The 20,132-nt window shown below is 45.8% G+C and overlaps 1 protein-coding gene across 5 annotated transcripts in view; it reads right to left on the bottom strand.

The window, feature by feature from the left end:
• Positions 1-550: 550 nt before the first annotated feature.
• The window catches only part of BDNF (brain derived neurotrophic factor), a 51,417-nt gene continuing 31,835 nt past the window's right edge, over positions 551-20,132 (bottom strand). For all 5 annotated transcript variants that reach the window (XM_077866151.1, XM_077866152.1, XM_077866154.1 and 2 more), the window contains exon 2: positions 551-1,827. In XM_077866151.1, coding sequence (XP_077722277.1) covers positions 1,063-1,827 — 765 coding nt within the window. In that variant the 3' untranslated portion in view covers positions 551-1,062. The remainder of the gene's footprint in view (positions 1,828-20,132) is intronic.

Below are 20,132 nucleotides of genomic sequence, written 5' to 3'. Positions count from 1 at the left end.
AAGGAAAAGGAAAAAAAAAAAAGAAATCACTGTTCTCCATGCTTATAGGAGTGCTACGGTGGCAAAATTTGCTCACTTGTTCACAGCAGTGGTAAATTATTTCAGGGCGCGCAACTGATTTTTCTTCCTTTAAGAGAAAACGAAACAAAGAGGGGACCAGAGAGGGCGGGAGGGAAAGAATGTGCTCTAAGAAAATGTAGTTCTTTCCAACAAAAGCAGCCTCCCCTGACCACGTGGGAGGGCACGGGGGAGCCTAGGAGGTGCATCATGGGAAGTGGGCTGGGAACTTTGTTCGGTTGCCTTAATTTTTTATTCATTTTCCAGTCATCTGACTGATACTGCAAACATCTTTACAATATACAAATAAATCTTTTGTCAACCAGAATATATATAGTGAAGGAATTCTTTCCCCATCCCTACCCCCTATGGGAACTAAAAAAGAAAAACAAAAACAAAACAAAACAACAAAACAAACAAAAAAAAAACACAAAACAAACAAAAAATATACCCCCCATCCCCCATTCCCTAAGCCAGTAAAGCGATGACAACAGCACCTTGACATTGTTTTAATTCCAACGCTATCAGAAGTTAAAAGCAGTAAAACAGAGAATAGTACTAACAAGAACGAAGATACTTACTGTCTAAAATGTAAACGGAATGTTTTGGTTCAAATTTTTGTTGGTTTTTTTTTTTTTTGTCTGTTTTCTGAAAGAGGACAGTTTATTATCGATTCACAATTAAAGCAGCATGCAATTTATTATTATCATTATTATTATTATTTTTTTAGACTTTTTACGTTTTCAATTCTTGGCAACGGCAACAAACCACAACATATTATCGAGGAATGTAATGCAGACTTTTTAAAGTTGTGCGCAAAATGACTGTTTCCCTTCTGGTCATGGATATGTCCAATAAATAGATTGTAGAACCACTGTACTGTATAAACTTCATTTATACATGCAGTTCATAAAATTATTTTTCTTAACTGAATAATTTACCCTGTTATGTATATATACAAATAGATAATTTTTGTCTCAATATAATCTATACAACATAAAGCCACTATCTTCCCCTCTTAATGGTCAGTGTACACACACAGGAAGTGTCTATCCTTATGAACCGCCAGCCAATTCTCTTTTTGCTATCCATGGTAAGGGCCCGCACGTACGACTGGGTAGTTCGGCACTGGGAGTTCCAATGCCTTTTGTCTATGCCCCTGCAGCCCTCCTTCGTGTAACCCATGGGATTGCACTTGGTCTCGTAGAAGTACTGCTTCAGTTGGCCTTTCGACACAGGGACTTTTTCGAGGACGGTGACCGTCCCGCCCGACATGTCCACTGCAGTCTTTTTGTCTGCCGCTGTCACCCACTCGCTAATGCTGTCGCACACGCTCAGCTCCCCGCGGCGGGCGGGGTCGGAGTGGCGCCGGACCCTCATCGACATGTTTGCAGCATCCAGGTAATTTTTGTATTCCTCAAGCAGAAAGAGAAGAGGAGGCTCCAAAGGCACTTGACTGCTGAGCATCACCCGGGAGGTATACAAGTCCGCGTCCTTATTGTTCTCTTCATTGGGCCGAACCTTCTGGTCCTCGTCCAACAGCTCTTCTATCACGTGTTCAAAAGTGTCGGCCAACGACGTCAGGCCTCTGGAACCCGCCTTGGGCCCACTCACGCTCTCCAGAGTCCCATGGGTCCGCACACCTGGGTAGGCCAAGCTGCCTTGTCCTCGGACGCTCGCTTCTTTCATGGGGGCAGCCTTCATGCAACCGAAGTATGAAATAACCATAGTAAGGAAAAGGATGGTCATCACTCTTCTCACCTGGTGGAACTGTAGGGAAAAAGCAGAAACAGGACACAGAACTCGTTAGGGCTTTCTCTTGCGAGGATGCAGTGCGGCCACGTGGTTGCTATTCCAGGCCATTCTGCAGGGTCAAGGGTCTTATGCGCTGGTGACAAACTCCAGCTGCACCAGACACCAGCTAACGCCGGCAGCGCGCTCTACGCGGCTTAATAGGTTTAATATAAACCAGGGACTGTGCAGGGTCTGCCGCAAGATGTGGCACTGAAACCTGAGCTTAGATGGCTTCTGAGCGAGCGAAAAAATGGTGGCTTCAAGTTTTCCTCCTTCCTCCCGCTTTAGCAGCTTTGTAAGTTTAATTTTTAATGATCTCTGCTCAGGCTGTCACAGGAAACACAAAATCAGAAATGTTACTAAGCAACAACTGCAAGTGCAATAGTAATTTTCCCCCCAAGTCAGCAACATGGTCCTGCTGCAGGAGCCTGTGACAGACGGGCAGTGGCCCGCGGGGCCTGGGGGGCCTCCGGCTCCGTGGTGCCCGGGCACCAGCGGCACCAGGAGAAAGAAGGCGGGGAGCTGGAAAGGGCCTTTCTTTCCATTGCCTTTTCCCCCCTCCCGTAGAGATCATCTATCAGAACAAAGCAGAAAGAGAACTCCAGCAAGCGTGGCAGATAAGGAGCCTGAAGGCCTCCGAGGACTCGCTCCCCGGCCCCAAGAAAGTTTACACGAGGGCTTGGGGCTCCCGACTTCGGCTGCCGCGTTCTCCTGCTGCACCTGCGTGGTCACAACTGAAGATGCTTTGCTTATTTCCAAACACACATCATTTTCTGCGCGGGGCTGGGGCCATGCACACAGCGCGAGTGCTCCGGGGCGAGCCGGCCACGCCGCCCTCCCGCGGGACCCGCACCCGCACCGACACCTGCACCTGCACCCGCTGGCCACGGCGGGCCGGGCCCGCGGGGACGTGTCCGAGCACCTGTCCGGCGCCGGGTGGCATCCTGCACGTTCCCCAAGAGGCAGCGAGGGCCTCCTCCCCACCTCCAGGGTCCCCGGGAGCCCCGAGGGCCACCCCATGGGCCGGCTGCTGCACCCCAGCTGTCTGTCTGTCTACAGGCAGGCCTGGCAGTGGCCGGCACGGGGTCAACCAACACGGACATACCTACAGGCCGCCCCTCGGTGACCGTCACCCGGCAAAGGACATCAGCGCACTTACCTGGAGCACCAGGTCCCTTAGCAAGACACAGAGGCACCCTCAGCCCCCACCCCCGCAACTATTCCTGCTTCCCGGGCCCAGAGCAAGCGCTTGCAAGGCACAAACGTGCCAGGGTGTCATCCTGTGCCAGCCAGCAGGACAAAGGACGGGCCTCCTTCTACCCAACGGAAGGCACCAACCTACCTCCACGCAACAGGCCATACTGCTGGTTCCGACAAACGAGGGTTTCCGTTCTCGGCTCTCACAGGAGACCACGAAGAGACAACCCCAAACACCCACAACTTTCCTGGTGGATCCACTCTCACTTTGCACCAACAGCAAGCACGCCAGGCCTGTCTGGAGTACCTGAGGGTCCCGGGGCAGGAGGGCCCACGGGTTTGAATGAGCCACAGATACCCATGCCGCGAACACCTGAACTTTTTGTGCACGTTCTGGATTCTGCACCATCAAAGAAGCTTTCTGGTCCTGGCAGGTGGTATTGACACCACTGGATGAAAATCCTTCCTCCTGATGTTCCCAGCCCAAATTGAAACAACCCAAGGGCCACCTCAATGTAGGTCGAGGAAAGAATGCACATTTAGAGTACCGTACTCCAGCGGTCTGTATCACCCTGGTAGAGACTGGCTGCGATCAGTTATCTTTTAATATGATTTATTTCATTATATCTAAGATGCTGGCGTTATAAGACACACCATTTTATGTACCACCAGAAATAAAGAATGTAGTCAATTAAGCTATTGCTTCCTTTTTTTTTATTTTATCTTATTCATTCATGAGACACACAGAGAGAGAGGGAGAGAGGCAGAGACACAGGCAGAGGGAGAAGCAGGCTCCCTGCCGGGACCCGATGTGGGACTCGATCCTGGGACTCTGGGGTCACGCCCTGGGCCAAAGGCAGATGCTCCACCGCTGAGCCACCCGGGCGCCCCTAAACTATTGCTTTCTTTATCGCTGGGAACTGTTACCGTGTACTTACTGAGGAGCTCTTTGAGACTTATTTGGACACATTTTATCACATATAATTTTTCTGCAGATGTAACAAAAGAAAACTAAGCAAAATATATTGGTTAAGGCGATGACAGCTGTGATATCCTACCTGTGATTCCTACCTGGCCAACAAGAACAGTAAAATGATATCAACTGTAGGACACAACCCTTTCCAGAGATGTTAAAAATACGATTAAGAAAATGCTCATCTTAGAATTAATGAAAAAGAGTACGTTTCATTAATATTTACTAACTGCCCACACGAGCTCCTTAAAATGACCCGAAGCACTCAGGCATCTTCAGCTGCAGAGTGGGGCAGCTGTCTCATCACCACCGCTACAGTAAGGAGTCTTTGAATGATACCTTTCCTACACTGGGCTTCAAGAAGTTTACTCTGCTTTTCACTGGTCTCAGCTTTTTACTAATAACTTCTTGGTTATCAAAGTATATATACCATTTTCTCAGCTCTTCCATAAGTAAATATTTCAGAAGAACAAAAAGTTCATCCTGAAGCCCCAAGGGGGGCGTCCTTCAAGGCTGGACATCTGCACAGACGAGTAACCAAGGACCTGGTGCTGAAGTCCCCCCCCACGGCCAGCCCTGCCCAGACGGACACTGCCCGGATGTTGCCCGCCGACCCGCCCACAAGGCCTTGTAATGTATCCAGCACCGAACTCAGTCCTTTTTTTGTGGGGGCCACCACGTTCCTTCCTCACTCTTTTGCTTCTGACAGTGATTTCCGAATGCTTGGGCTGTCCAGGCTGAAGGTGAGAGATCTTGGAATCAAGTCCACATGATTTGGGTGTGGTCTTCAAATCCAATCAGTGAAGAAGTCCTGCTCATTTTTCCTTTCAAACACGTTTCTCATCCATCCCACTGCCACCCTCTTGGCTCAGCTGTCACCCCCTTGTTTTGGGATGACGATGCCCCCCGATGTACCTCACATCCTTTCTGATCCATCCAACTATGATGACCACTGGCTGACTCACCACTCTTAATCTCGTCGTTCTCTTACAAAAACCTGCAATGGCATTTCTGTTCCACTAGATCCTACCCAACCTCTTTTACCAAGCTGGGCATTCACACTCTTCAAAACCTGGCTTTAACCTTACTCACCTCTGCTCTGATCAGACCAGAGGCCCTGGAGCCCCGTACACATTATGGCCTGGAAGTGACTTGTCCCATTCTTCGGGCCAACTCTTTTCTCTCTATCTGACTAAGTCTTGTTTATCCTTCACAGCCCATTCAAGCTTCAGCTCATATGCGCCACCTTCTCTAATTGCCCCGCACACGCTGCCCTCCTTGTCTTCTAAAATTTGCACACTACATCTCACCTCGTACCTGGTTCCCTACTCGCTTGTTAATTGTTAACAGTGTTTGCGAACCATGGCCGGTCTGCAGTTAGATGATAAGCTCTCTGAGGGAATGAATCATGCCTGACCCGACTAATGCTTAACACAGAATAATATCATAGTTCTCAGGGAAAACTTACTAATGGGTTTCCTAAACCATGAGGAAAGACAGTTTTGACCCAATTTTCATGGGAAGTCTTTCCATTTGGAAAGCACCAGTGAGCCCACTGGAATTATCTGGCCACGTACAGGTCATGCTAACCCCAAATTATAGGCTCTAAGGGACCCGATAGATGTCAACGATCAGCCACACGGAATCTCTTTAGCTTCTGCAAAGGGGAAAGCTTTACTTGAAGAATTTCTAAAAGCAAATGACATGATATCATACGAACTGCCCCTATTTCTGTAGCTCTGTTTTTAATAGAAGCCCTTGGAAAAGCAGCCAGTGATAACAATGATCATGGCAAAGCTTGGGCTTTTTAGTCTTGTAACTGCCTCTTTTGCCTTGAACCTCTTCATTGAGTGATTTTAGACGTTGTATTAGGGAATCCCAAAAGCAAGTAAGAGCTTCCATGACAATTCCTGACATTTTAGCCGCTCAGACGAGTCTTCATTACGCCAGAGATAAAGAGGCGGTGTGTAATGCTGCTAAGGAGACTGTTAGTCTACACAGCTGTTGATATGCAATAAAACAACTGGTGCTAATTTTGCTCCAAGGTTTCCAACAATCAACTCCATCATACCTATAAGATGCTAGGAAGGAGTTTTTTGGTTTGTTTTTTGTTTTTTTTTAGCCCTATTCTCAAAAAATTAAATATAGTACACAGGGCTAAAAGAAAATCGACAAAATGGAAGGAAAGTTTAGTTTTAAGCATGACTCCAAAGTCTTCAACATTCAACCAGGTGAATATCCAGGACAGGATGCTGTAGCAACGACTTACATTTGTCTAAAAGACTACAGCACATTCACAAGTATGATCTAACTTGATTGTGACAAGGAGGTAAGACAGGGTATTATTATCCGCATTATACAGATGAGACAATTATGGTTCAGAGAGGTTAACAGGTTACCTCTTTGTCCAAGTTTTCACCATCAGGACCCGCTGCCGGGTTTAGAATATGTAACTGCAGGGAGAAGAGAGGCTCTGCTACAAAGAGTGGTCAGAGGAGGAGCTTTTAAGATGTGGCCACGGTTCTCTGCAGGTGTGTGTACCCTGGAGCCCAACTTTCTAAAGGCAGCACCTCTGAGATACTACTTTGTAGTATTGGATTAATTGTGACCTAGAAGTCCCTTCCACTTTAAGGCTTGATTATTTCAGGAGGTGGAATTTCAGACAACATGGTCTTCCTCTAAAGGAAAGCTCTGCAAAAAATTTAAGCATGTTAGATAGAACAACACTTCCATGGCCAAAGCTAGGAAGGGAAAGCAAAAGCAACAGGGGTAATTCAGGCACACAGAAGAAAAAACACAAAGCCAGTCCCTTAGAGTTTTGTCTATGAGCATGCTATCAAAGCAAGCAGTTTAAAGATATGGCTGCTCAGCGTAGTCCTATAAGCAACAAGGATAATGGTACTGTTGAAGAAATTATCAATTAATAGTTAATTCCTGACATATATGACGCAAACCTATTCAAAGACCACCTTAATGCAATCTTGCAGATCAATGTAAGATGTAAAATCTTTCATTTGTATCCAGTTTCACTACATGCATAGATTAGCTTTGCTTGTTCAATCATCGTACAAGGAATCTAATTCCAAATGTTACAGTGTAGGAGGGAAGTAGGACATATATTTAAGTAACTAAAACAGAAAGGTAGACACGATCCAGGAAAAGTAAAAAGAAAAAATTCTATAAAGAGAAAGAGGTTACTTCCAGTTAGAGAATGAAGAATGCTTTGTGAAGAGGAAGGCAAAGGATGGGGATGATTTAGACGTGTCCAGAAAGGACGCTGACGGATGGATGGAGGCTTGGTTAGGAGTCATGGAGTACATTTCCCCAGAGAAGAGCTTTGGAAGAGAATGGCGAGAAATAACAGAGAGTGACTGTCAGATTCTGGAAGGCTCTCAGGGTGATGCTTAACGAGTCTGGATCTTGCCTTACAGGCATGGGAGAGCCAGTGAGAGTTTCTGAGCAGGAAAATGCTTCCAGAGAGCCAGTTTATCACCAGGTGTAGGGGGACCTTGAGTAACAGAGTGGGACAGACCAGTTAACTGGCTGGTTTTCTTCTCAGTAAACTTTAAAAATAAATAGCGAGGGGCACCTGAGTGGCTCAGTCGACTCTTGATTTTGGCTCAGGTCATGATCTCTGGGTGGTGAGGTTGAGCCCTATGTCCAGCTCTGTGCTAGGCATGGAGCCTGCTTAAGATTCTCTCTCTCTCTCTTCCCCAGCCCTGTGTGCACATGCGCTCTCAAAAAGAAAGAAAGAAAGAAAGAAAAAGAAAGAAAGAAAGAAAGAAAGAAAGAAAGAAAGAAAGAAAGAAAGAATGAATTAGTGAACAGTTACTTCAGTGTGAGATTGGGGTTCTGGGCTTGGGTATATCTTTTAACTTATTTCTATCTTCTATTCTCTACTGTTAGGCTGAAGTGAGTTGCAAAAGCAGAAGGGGTTGGAGAAAAGTGTGCAGGGATGAGTGGTACCCACGGGCCAGGTCTGGGTTGGCTGAAAGAACACCATGGAGCGAGGCAGAGGGAAGACGGGAATCGAAACTCTCATTCCAATTATAATTACACTGAACTTGGATTCCACTGCTCAGCACTTTTAATTCAAAGATCTCTAAACACTTTGCAAATATTAACTAATTAAGACTCATAGGACCCCAGAGGTGCAGGTAACTATAATTATCCCCCTTCTGTACAGGAGGAAAGAGGACCAGAGTTTTTAATCAACTCATCCACTCTCTGTGGTTCCCCTGATAGAACAAGGTCAGAACCTGAGATTCCAAAGGAAAACTAGGCCTTCAACTACAGAGACCAGTTTCTTTTATCCCTCTGCATTATTTTCCCATTAGGTATATACTGCTTGGCTGAGAAGAATATAAACGACAACAACTCAAAAACAGAAAACTTCATATTCCTCAAAGAAAATACTTGGCAGTTGGCATCCATAAATAAGACGGCGGTGGGGGCCTAATGATCATGACAGATGCTCACCTACTTGCCTGAATGACCAACCAATTGAAACTAACAAATATTTTAGGAAATGAAATCTGATAATGCAGATGTTCCAAAGCTATGGAGGAAGTGCCTTTAAAAATGAAATTTTTAACCATAATGTATTTTACGTTCATGTGCAACCAATTATGCTTTCTACACAACACAGTCCCTCAAACCAGAGTACGCTCTGATCCCCTAGTATGCTCCATGGAGTTGTGACATTTGTAGACACAGAATGTCTTACTCAGAGTGCCAGAGAAACTGCTGGTTCTTACAGACCCAGAATAATACAGACACATAATTATCATGTAAAAAAGTATAGCCCCTTGAATTACTAATTTGATAGATAAATTACATACCACTTTTGATAGCAAGCATATAGCTCTGATGCTCTATTAACACCCTTTATTCCATTCCATCCTTGAAAAAAGCAAAAATCTTTCTACTGGCCAGAGACCTAAGTCACCCAGGGGTAAAGCAGGACCGTAGTCTCCAGTAGGATGGGGATGGGTCTTCTCTCTGATTTACAATTTGTACAGTACCTTGTATAAAGTAGGTTCCCACACAGGCTAAATGACTCTCTTCCCTTCGCGCTGGTAATATTTGTGTAGTATTTAGGGAGGTGAAATCAAAGTAAGAATGGTAAGTCTTAAAATGAGATGGAACAAGTTTTGGAATAAGGGTAGGAAATGCCTGGCACAAGGACCAGGTCTGGTCAGAGATCACCCAACCTGTCATTCCAATCCCAGGCACGGCTGTCACCATCCAAAGGTCCCTAAGTTCCTCCAACACTACTGCCCCAAGAAACCTACTCTTCTACTGTAACCAAGGAAGAACCCCTGAAAGCCAGAGCCACCCACAGCTGGCAGCTCATCTAAGCCCTGCCCCTCACCTTCGCCTCCTCTTCAGAGAGCAATCCCACCCAAACAATGCACGTCTCTGTAATAGAGTTTCCAGCACACACAGGTCACTGGCCTATCAAACGAATAGATGGATTCAAAATTTTGTTTTTTAAAATACATTTTTAACTCCTATTAAAAAATATTCTATTTATGTATTTATTTATTTTGAGAGAGCAAGTGTGCAAGCTCACGTGGGCAGGGGGAGGGTCAAGGGGGAAGGGAGAAGCTAGAGAATGCCAAGCAGACTCGTGCTGAGCGTGGAGCCTGATGCTGGGCTCAATCTCACGACCCTGGGCTCCATCTCACGACCCTGAGATCATGACCTGAGCTAGACTCTTACCTGGCTGAGCTAGCCAGGTGCCTCTTAAACTGCTGGTTTTTAGATCATAAGAACAAAATGGCAGTTAACACTCAATTAATAAAAAGCCTGACCTCTTTATTTAGGATTCCATTATCTTTATTATAAACAAATCTCACCTGAAATTCTAAAGTTCAGATTTAACAGTATTCTATTACTATTTTTCTTGACTTTTTTAAGTCTATCCTAAGTTATAGTTAATTAACATACAGCGTTATGTTAATTTCAACTGTAAAACATAGTGATTCAACAATTCCATACATCACCCGGTGCTCATCACAAGGGCACACCTTAACCCCTATCACCTGTTTAACCCATCCCCCATACCTCTTCCATCTGGTAACCATCAGTTTGTTCTCTGTAATGAAGAGTCTGTTTCTTGATTCGTTTCTCTCTCTCTTTTTTCCCCTTTGCTCATTTCTTTTGTTTCTAAAATTCCCTATATTAATGAAATCATATGGTATTTGTCACTCTTTGAACAATGTTCTAATTATTAAATTGCAAAAAAAACAATGCATTATCAAATTCCCATACATGGCAGACAGAAATCTTGATTTTCCATATGATCAAGGTTCCTTTAAGTTTCAATGGCCCAGTTTGTAAGGAAGGACCTGGAAAAAATAATTGAAACCTTGCTTCTCAAAGTGAGCTCCATGGGCCAGAAGCAATAGCATCACCTAGGAGCTTATAAGAAACGAAGAACCTCAGCTTCCTTTCCTCCATCCCACCCACCCTATCCACTAAAACAATCTGTACTTCCACAAGATTCACATATACTTCAAGGTGATTTGTATCCTTATTAAGGTTGAGGAACGCTGGATTGTAAATGACAGAGAGAAGGAAAGTTACTTAAGATAAGGAAATGAAAGGGTTAATTGGGTTCAACTTAAGTATCTGGTACATTCTGCGCTTACCTGCCGTCTCTCCTCATTGGTTCAACTCATTTTATTGGGACATTTATTATGTAGGAAAATATTTTTCCTTTTGTAATGATACTAAATAAGTCTGTGTTCCCTTTAGCTCTGTTGTCTTTTCCACTATTGTGTTTACACAATACAGTGCAGGATGCCTATAAACATGATGGACTGAATGAGAATTTATATTGTATTACTGACCTGAATCTGGACTTCCACTCAATCACTAATTTCTATTTCCACGCTACAAAGCAAGTACAAGCATAATTGGCTTCCCGGATCACTTCCAAAGCCTAACATCATTCCCTCGATCAGAATCAGACTGGAAATGACACCGACGGCATTAGCAGGTGATAGATTTCCACACACATGAATATTCTTTTCAGCCAGATGTCTCTGGTGGTGAAACAGAGACAGAGGCAGGGAAAACTGACTCACTCACCACATGAAGATTTGTTTCTAAGCCTCTCCTACAACTAACCGATTAGCGAACTCCTACCACCTAACTCCTAAATAAAATTCGTAAAACAGCAGCAGTGGCAACAACAACAAAACCCTGAAACAGATCAAGCATCCAAATCCTCTAACCAACCCCAATTCATCTTTATGTCAGTAGGGTACACAGCAGGCAACCCGATTTCTCAGTCGGGTTCTGACAACTGGGATCATCTCCTTTAAGACTGGAGGAGGTTAAAGGGGGGGAGGGGAAGTCAGCTTTCTAAAGAAAAGCCTAAGAATTTTTGAGTCACTGGGATATCATCCGGGAGCTGATGGGGGTAGTTTCATCAACAGAACTGGAGATTGCTTCACTGTTTAGGTTTTTTTTTTTTTTTTCAAAGGATTGCAAAGACAGCTAGTTCCCAAACACCCGAGTCACCGAGTCACCAGTACATATACAGATGAGTCACTCGGGAACTCTGATAGTGTTGCTGTTACATCACCTGCAAATGGGTGGGACTGAGAGGACACAGAACCCCCTTTCCCAGGTGCAGTCCTAAGTACTACTGGTTTCCACCTCGAGCCGCACACAGTACAGATGTGAGCACAGCTAAGGGACTGCCCCCTCCAGATGACAAACAGGGTGCACCTACTACCAGGTGGTGCTGTGAACCCACAGCAGAGCACGGCCTTCCCAGCTCCGGGATCCAGGAATAAGCATGCTCTGTACTTCACGGAAAGTGAAGAAGGGGGGTGCAAGAGGGGGGGTGTGACTGCACGCTTTGTCCCCAAGGGAGAACATACAGACACCCTTTCAAGCCAGAGGATAAGAGGAATCCCCCTTTAAAAAAAGTTTGCCACAAGGCCGACATGGAGAACAAACAAGCCAGAACAATTACAATTACAGACAAAGACCAAAAACAAGCAAGAGAGATGACTGCGGTCTCTCTGCTCAGAATTGGAAACTTCCAGTTGACAGGTGGCTGGAAAGGTGTTGCCGGGCCCCCTCCGAATTCCTGCGAGCAGGTGCTACGGCAATTCTGGCAGCTGTGAGCCCACGCCCAGCAGACACGTCTCCACACTAACACAGGCTTAGTGGGCCCGGAGCTGTTGGTGAAGGCCTGGCGGTCCCAGCGTTTCCACGGATGGAGCGCCTGAAATCCTCCACAGCCAGTGATTTCCCTCCCGCGGCTAGCCAGTCACCTGAGCGCATTCCATCACAGACTATCCGCTCACGAGAGCCATCGCAATCCAAACTGGAAGCCTTCGGGGGCACTACTGCCAAGGGGTCGAATGAGCCTGGGACACATGACTCCCACCTGGTGAAGACACCTCCCCCTAGACCAGACCCTATCCTCTGAACTGCATCGGAGAACACGGGTTCCTACAAAGCAAGGGGTGAAACACAGGTCGGGGAAGAAGCCGGACAGAGGGGGTGCCCCTGGAATGACAGGGGCAGCCCCTTTAAAGCCCCACCAGGCAATCCTAAGGGAAAGACGTCCCACAAGGGGATGTCGGTAGCTCCCTGTTGCTCACCTTCATGAGACCATTTTCAGGGATCAGTGTGTTAAACTCTGCACGCCGCAGCCCTCCCTCTGGGATGCACAGTCACGCCATGAGGATGCGTGTGGGCAGCTGCCAAGACGTGTGTGGACGTGCAGCCCTTTCTGCAGAAACTCAACGTTCCAGGCCTTAACTAGGATTAACCTCCTGTGCACGTGGGGAAAACTGGTGCCTCTGCTGCACACATCCATTTGTCCTTCGGGCTATTTTTGCATCTAACTCTACAATTTTTTTCTTTTTTTTTTTTAAAGATTTTATTTATTCATGAGAGACAGACAGAGAGAGAGAGAGAGAGAGAGGCAGAGACACAGGCAGAGGGAAAAGCAGTCTCCATGCAGGGAGCCTGATGTGGGACTCGATCCCAGGGCTGAGGGCGGCACTAAACCGCTGAGCCACCCAGGGATCCCCTACAATTTCTTTTAATCACTTAAAAGAGCACAGGGATGTGCCCGTTCTTTGCAGCCTTATGCAGGAGCAAACACCATGCAGTTGGTTCCCCTGCCCACTGCCCTCCCGCATCCCCAGCTCTTCTCAGTGTCCCTGCTCACGTGAACAGCTCACGCCGGCCAGTTTCTGGGCCCTGTGCATAATGAGCCATGTGGACCCTGTTCCAGAAACTGGCCATGTTCCAGAGCTACTATAAAATACAAGGAAAATATTAACATCTCGGATGACAAAAGATCCATATGGCTGGTCAGAAAATATCCACATCGCTTAAGCCAATAGACTGTACCTTTATGGAAACACTCGATTCTGTTTCATGAGCATCGGGACTGTGAGAACATCTGTTTGTCTCCCTCCCTTTTCACTAAACATTGATTCCCACAGAATACATGCAAACTCAAACACCAACATATTTAATCTAAGCAACAGGATGAGGGATGTGTTTTTTATCTACATAGTGTCTGTAAGCAAACATAGCACTGGTGGTAGTGGCGGGTTGGGGGGGTTGTAGATTTTGGGAGAAGTTGTGGGCAGCTGGATAAATAACCTCTCTGTATTAAAAATGATTAAAGATAACAGCTCACATTTATAAGCTGCAAGGTGGATACCCCAGTTATCCACAGCTTACAGCAAAGAAAGCTGATGCTCAGGATGCCTGGGTGGCTCAGTGGTTGAGCGTCTGCCTTCAGCTCAGGCCATGATCCCAGGGTCCCGGGATCAAGTCCGGCATCAGGCTCCCCACAGGGAGCCTGCTTCTCCCTCTGCCTATGTCTCTCAGGAATAAATAAAATCTTAAAAAAAAAAAGAAGAAAAGAAAACTGAGGCTCAGAGAGGTTCAATAAATTACTTAAAGACACACGGTAGAAATGGAATTTGAACCAGAGCTTGCATGCTTCTTTCCACATGGGGTCAGATGTGGATGGGATCTTATATTTTGAGGGAGGTCTACTTGGCAGGGACACCTTCAAACCCTAAGCATCAATTTCATATTTACTTAAGCAAAGTCCTCTATGATCATTCCTGATAAGCAGCTTATTGACACACTAATTCCACAAAAGTTGACTCTAACCCGAATATTCCTGTTTTACTATCTCTTCCCCATATTGAATCGTCAAGGTCTCAGCCCTACATGCCTACTTAATAGGGCATAGTGTCAACACAATGCACGGAGGTAATTTGTTTGAAATGTCAGAACATTTTCCTAGAAGATCTCATTGGGCCAGGAACAGAACCACGTGCTTTTTAGGTCACTAACCATAACTGGCAAATAGCCCCAACTCCACCTGAGTAAGAATGATTTCAATCAAGACCCAAGTGCCAAGGTGCCTAAGGAAACAACAACAACAACATAAAATCTTTCCTTTTAGTACCAACCTAATCCTCTCCAAGTCGAGACGCCTGGTTCCCTAGGCCACCCCACCTGTGACTCACGTCATACTCCCATTCTTCAAGAACAGAGCTGAGAGGCTGAGACGGAAGTGAAACAAAAAGTATGGCAGGACAACCTCAAATATATTAAGGAGTAGTTCATGCAACTAGTTATGACCACAAAGACAGGGGAACAGATGATCCAACACGGATGGAGCAGAGGACCCTCCGAGTGCGCCCACAAGAGAAATCAAGCCCAAAGAGCCAAAGGAACAAGGGTTGTGAAGACCTTACATGGGTTCCCTGCCTCCAAATGGGTGCCCAGAGGCCCGTGGGCTGAACAGCAAAGGCCAAGTGGACCCCCCAGCCACACTGAGTCGATACAACACATACACCGAAGAGGACATCCTGAACGTGTGTGGCAGGTTGGACGCATCATGGCACAAAAACCAGAATGCCACACTTCTGGCCCCCCGTCAGCCCGTGGATGACAGCAGACTTCTAGAGAGGCAGCTGCAAAGAGCCTGAGAATAGAACTGGAAATGCCTGTTGTGAAAGCCCTCACAGGTATTAACAAAAGAAAATGCGTCTTTATCAGCGGTGTGTCAGCTAAGCTTCTGGAGGGCCACCCTAAGCCTTGTGTGGGCCATCAGTCATCGCTGCAACTCCCCAGGTCAGCCAGGCCACACCCAGGACGAGGAGTGGCTTTCCCTTCTAAAGAGGCCCCATCAAAAATTCTATGAAAAAGAACCATTCCGCCACTTTTCTAGGCAAACTAAAGGGATTTTTTTTTTCCTAATTAAAGCACATGGTCTGTAGAGAAAAGTAAGACTAAGAATCAATCTTTTCAATGAGATTGGTAGAGTCATGTGAACGTGACCGGAAATGTATGCTTTTCAAAATGTGGAGATATTATCTGGGCTCTAAACCCCATCGTGTTTTTCCACGATCCCCTATTTGTATGCTGCAGGGAACCGGCTGGCAACTTTACGGGAGAAGTGCAGCAATACTGCGGCACAGTTCGATGTTTACACTGTACGCCATCAGTTTTAATTTATCTTATAAAGTACTGATTATTCAATCACACATCTTCAGGAAAGCGCAAAATCATTCCTGAAAAGTGCAGCCCCTGGGGTGTGAAGGTTCTAAAGCCCAGCAAGGCTTCATCTGTGATTTGGGATGGATCTCAGGACCTAGAAACAAGGTTAACTTGCTACATCCCAGTAGTGACTAAAATCAAGACGTCTGTTGGGTGCCATCTCAATTTCTGGTAAATTTCCTAGAAGAAACTGGGCAATGAAGACCTGAGTTCTGGGCATGCTTTTCCCACTTGTTATTAAGTTGATCCTATGAACTGGCTGATAATTGGCCATTTTTTAACCAACAAATTGGGCAAATTCATGGGTGAGCCAATCGGAGGAACCCTGCTGCCTCAGCTCTGTGAAGGGAGGATAAGAAATCTCACCTTCCCTGACTCACAGCCTCATGCCAATGGTCATCAACACATGGGAAAGGGCTTTGGAAACCATAAAGGGCAACTGTGCAAACAAATGTTGTTAGACATACCACCAGCCTGTGGGGTGACCAAAGCCAAACACAGGAGGAGCACAAGACCAAAAGTCTCGGAGACACTGAGATGGTCGGGGCGGTGGTGGAGAAGAGGAAATATCCAAAATAATCTCAAAGTGTAAACAGAAAACAAGAGCGGGCTGACGAAAACAGACGTGAAGAGGAAGACATGTGGTTAAATGACTCCAAGCGTGTTCATCTACAAATGAATATACTGCAAATTCCATAAGCCTAACAGGGAAATTAGGGAGATATGATATATACAGGAGCAAACTTTAAGGACACGGAGTTTAAAACACAAATGCAAGATCGATGTCAAATGAATGATCCAAGATGCTGGCCCTATCCCTTGTGATCAGTATAGGTGTCGGCAACAGGTGCCTGTCACACACAGGTAGGCCTCCAATCTTCCTCCGAAATTAGATGCAAACTTCAAACAGTCTGAAAATACTCCCTAAGGGAACTTTTACCCCAAATTTAGAGACTGAATGAAAAACCATGCTTTAAAAAAAAAAAAAAAGACCAAAAAAACTCCCCTAAAACCAAAAAAACACAACCATCTTCTCATCTTCATATTTATTGTCATCTGGAAAGCAGATTTCCCATTAAATGGATGGTCAAGGCCACACCACGATGTTAAATTAATTATGAAAATCCAAGACTGGCATTCCACAGCCTCCTGAGGTACATTCATAGAGGCAGGGAATAACCACAGGAAGAAGTTCACTGGAGGTGCTCTACTCGGTACTGGCCCCTAGACACCTGGGGAGAAACCAGAAGGTTCAGAAAAAGTAAGAAAAGAACATCTTTCTTTTTGGTTAAAGAAGGCCCTGTGCAAGGTGCCTGGTTCCAGCTGAGTCTTAAGTAGTCTACATGGTGCCGTGCATTCTGGGATCACCTCTTAATGAAATGAATCTTGACTCTAGGCCATTCTGAGAAGTACCAATGCCTCTTTGGGCCAAATGCAATGTCCTCACCGCCAGCTTCATGTTTCACAGCAGACCGTGTTCCCTTACAGAAATTTCCCTAGGAGGTTTACTAACCTATAGTGTTTCAAGTTGGACTCTCTTCTTGCCTAAGAGCCATAAGCTATCTCTTATTAAGGACACATTACATACATGTTAGTTAACGATTCGTTTATTTATTCAGCAAAGGTTATTAAAAACTTACCGAGTTTGGATGTATGTTGCTTAAGAGAGGTAATTTTCAAGGCTGCTTTATGTAAAGTGGGAATAATCAATTTGACAAACTTTTTTTTTAAAGTAAGCTCTACGCCCAACATAGAGCTTGAACACACAACCCCAAGATCAAGTGTCAAATACTCTACTCACTGGGCCAGCCAGGTGCCCCTTGACTGGGTAAACTCAATAAAGTCTTCAAGAGAGTAAGCCCTGAGTTTAAACTGTCACTGACTTTTAAGAATAACTAGAGAATCTGAGACCTACGGAGGTGGGAACACTTCCCAGCTGTCAGTAGCTTTCAAGGAAGTGTTTCCGTGTCACCCCAAATGGTCAGTTTCACACAGTTTATCAATTAGAGGTTCACAAGATCAAAAAACAGTTCTTTAAAGATGTTTATGGGAACATAGGGCCAATGAGGTAACACCTCCACGGTGGACATCGGGGTCGGGGATTCAGACTCGTGTCCCACCAGCAGAGCTCCGGTCGTATCGCTCAAGTGGAAGGTCATAACCAGCTGTGTTTCTGCCATCCTCTCTCGTGAAGAAGCTCAGCGGCAGACCACCATTATTCCATGAGGAAAGAAAATCCCACAAGTATTTTTAAAGCTCCATTTCCGCCTCTTCTCCTTTCAGGGACACAAAGGTCATCATCCATCCTTCTGTGGCTAGGTTATCCTCTAAAGCCTTTCATTGGGGTCGAGGCGTCAAACTTACAGCTTAAGAGGACTGTGACTTAGCCTTCTCCTAACATTTGCTTTTTAACCTTTTGCTCCTTAACAATCTCTAAGCAGATGCCAGGGACGCCCCGATGAGTGAGGCAGGGTCCCTGCCTCTGGGGACTTCGCTGTTAGAGAGAAGGGATGGGGAACTGGTTGGACACAGAACAAACCAACAACTACAGTTGACTGGAGAACACGCTGTCATGGACACGTGCCCAAGGGCAGCTCCAAAAGAGGGAGGGAGAGGGAGGAGGGGTGACAGAGAAGGAGGCTGTTGACTTAGGTTTATGTTCAGTATAAATCATATTCTGTAGAGCAGAAGGCGACTTTATCTGATCTGTTTAACCTCTTAGCACCTAGAAGCCATAAAGAGAAGTGCCCATGGAGAGTTCAATGTTGGTGAGCTCCTGGGACATGGAAGCTGGAAATCAAGACTCGTTTATGGGCACTTCCATTCACGTGCTTGCCTAGCTGAACATGACAACGCTGGTCTTTCCCACACGTGAAGGAAATGCTGATTTATTTAGCAAGTACCTCTGGCACCACCTACTATGTATATGCCCACCTGTCAGCTATGTGCTATAGGAACTAAGACAACACAAGACACATAGGTTTTGCTTTCAAAGGGCTTACAATTTTAATTGTAGAATTAAGACTAAAATGGACAATGTTGCTGAACCACTGTATTATGCCTGTAACTGTAGGTAACACCGTATGTTAACTAATTGGAATTAAAATAAAATGTAGAAAGACTGAAATACATGGGGAGACAAAAGCTAACTGGTAACTCAGCTGTTTTGGGAGAAGGACCCTAACTCATTCAACTTTGAAAAAAAAAATTATTGTTTATTCAACTTCCTACTTATTAGTACGTATATAGGGTCACCATACCTCCTCGCTTCAGGATTCTGAATTGAGAACAGAACAGAAGCAAATTGCCAAGAGGGAATCAAAAATACAGAGTCAACCTCATGTTAGCAAAGCTGGGCTGGGAAACACGGTGGGCACAGGTCTTGGCAGGGCCCGAAGAAGCCTGCCCTGCACTTACTGCTTACTGCATAATGGCTGGACCGGCAAGAACCTACACATTTGGATGTGGTGGTCCCACAGAGCAGGAGAGCGGTGGGCTCGATTTCAGCACAGAAGGTCCGTTGCTTTGATGTACATAGAGTATACACTCCAGGAGAGGAGAGATTCAGGAAGGGCCCCCTGACCAGATTATTCACCACTTCTCACAGAAAGGAGCAAGTAATGGGGATGAGAGCAGACCCAGCATGCTTCTCTGATCCGACCCTTCTCTTGTGTGCATTTTACACATTGACAAGGGCAAGTGCCCTTGTAGAAGCACAGGATGGGGAGGGGGGAGTATTTCCCTCAACATTACTCAAGGCATGGAGAATTTAGGCAACTTGCCCAAGATCGCAGCTCTAGTGAGGGGCAGACCTGGAATCCAGCTCCATCACTCCAGCTGGGTCTTCAAGAATGAGCAGGATTTAGATGGATGGGGCGGGGGTGGGGGGGGGGGAGAAAGTCGTTAATAAACAAACTAGACTCCAAAGAGTACAGCAAAAGAGTCTTGGTCTCGTCAACTTCGGTACCAAGTGAAGCAAATGTAGGCATGAGGCGTGTTAATAAAGTTTTTAATTGTCTTGATAATCAGTCACAAATGGTGCTACGTAGGCCTGGAAAGTGCCAACAGCAACAACAGTGACTGAAGGACTCATGAAGCCCTCCCTACGCCAAGCACCACCGCGAGCACTTTACGCGTTTTAAAGCACTGAATCCTTACCACCACCCCGCGGAGAGGCTGAGGCACAGTGTACGCGACAGGCACGCGGTCACACCTGTAGGAAGTGGTGGGCCTGGACTCCAACTTGATCACTGAGCTGGGGAAGAGTGTCCCAGCGCGTCTGCTCTCAACGAAGTCTCAGGGGAAATATCTCTGGAGTCAGAGACTGTCTTCAGCAGACCTCCCATCTCAAAGCCTCTGAACTCCTGATTATTTACAAGGCCACAAATCCCTTCTAACCATGCGCTAATCCACATATTTGAGCAATGAAGTAAATGATAAGTCTCTCTAAAGACAGGATATTCAATTTATTTGGCTTTTCGTTCAGCAATTCTTAAGCTTTCCTGCATGTGGAAGTTTCTAACCATATGTCCGGGCTCTGTCC

The sequence above is a fragment of the Canis aureus genome, chromosome 23, assembly GCF_053574225.1.
Source record: "Canis aureus isolate CA01 chromosome 23, VMU_Caureus_v.1.0, whole genome shotgun sequence".
Classification (NCBI taxonomy): domain Eukaryota; kingdom Metazoa; phylum Chordata; class Mammalia; order Carnivora; family Canidae; genus Canis; species Canis aureus.
Note: the sequence above shows the minus strand (reverse complement) of the source record. Positions and strands in the feature narration are given on the sequence as shown.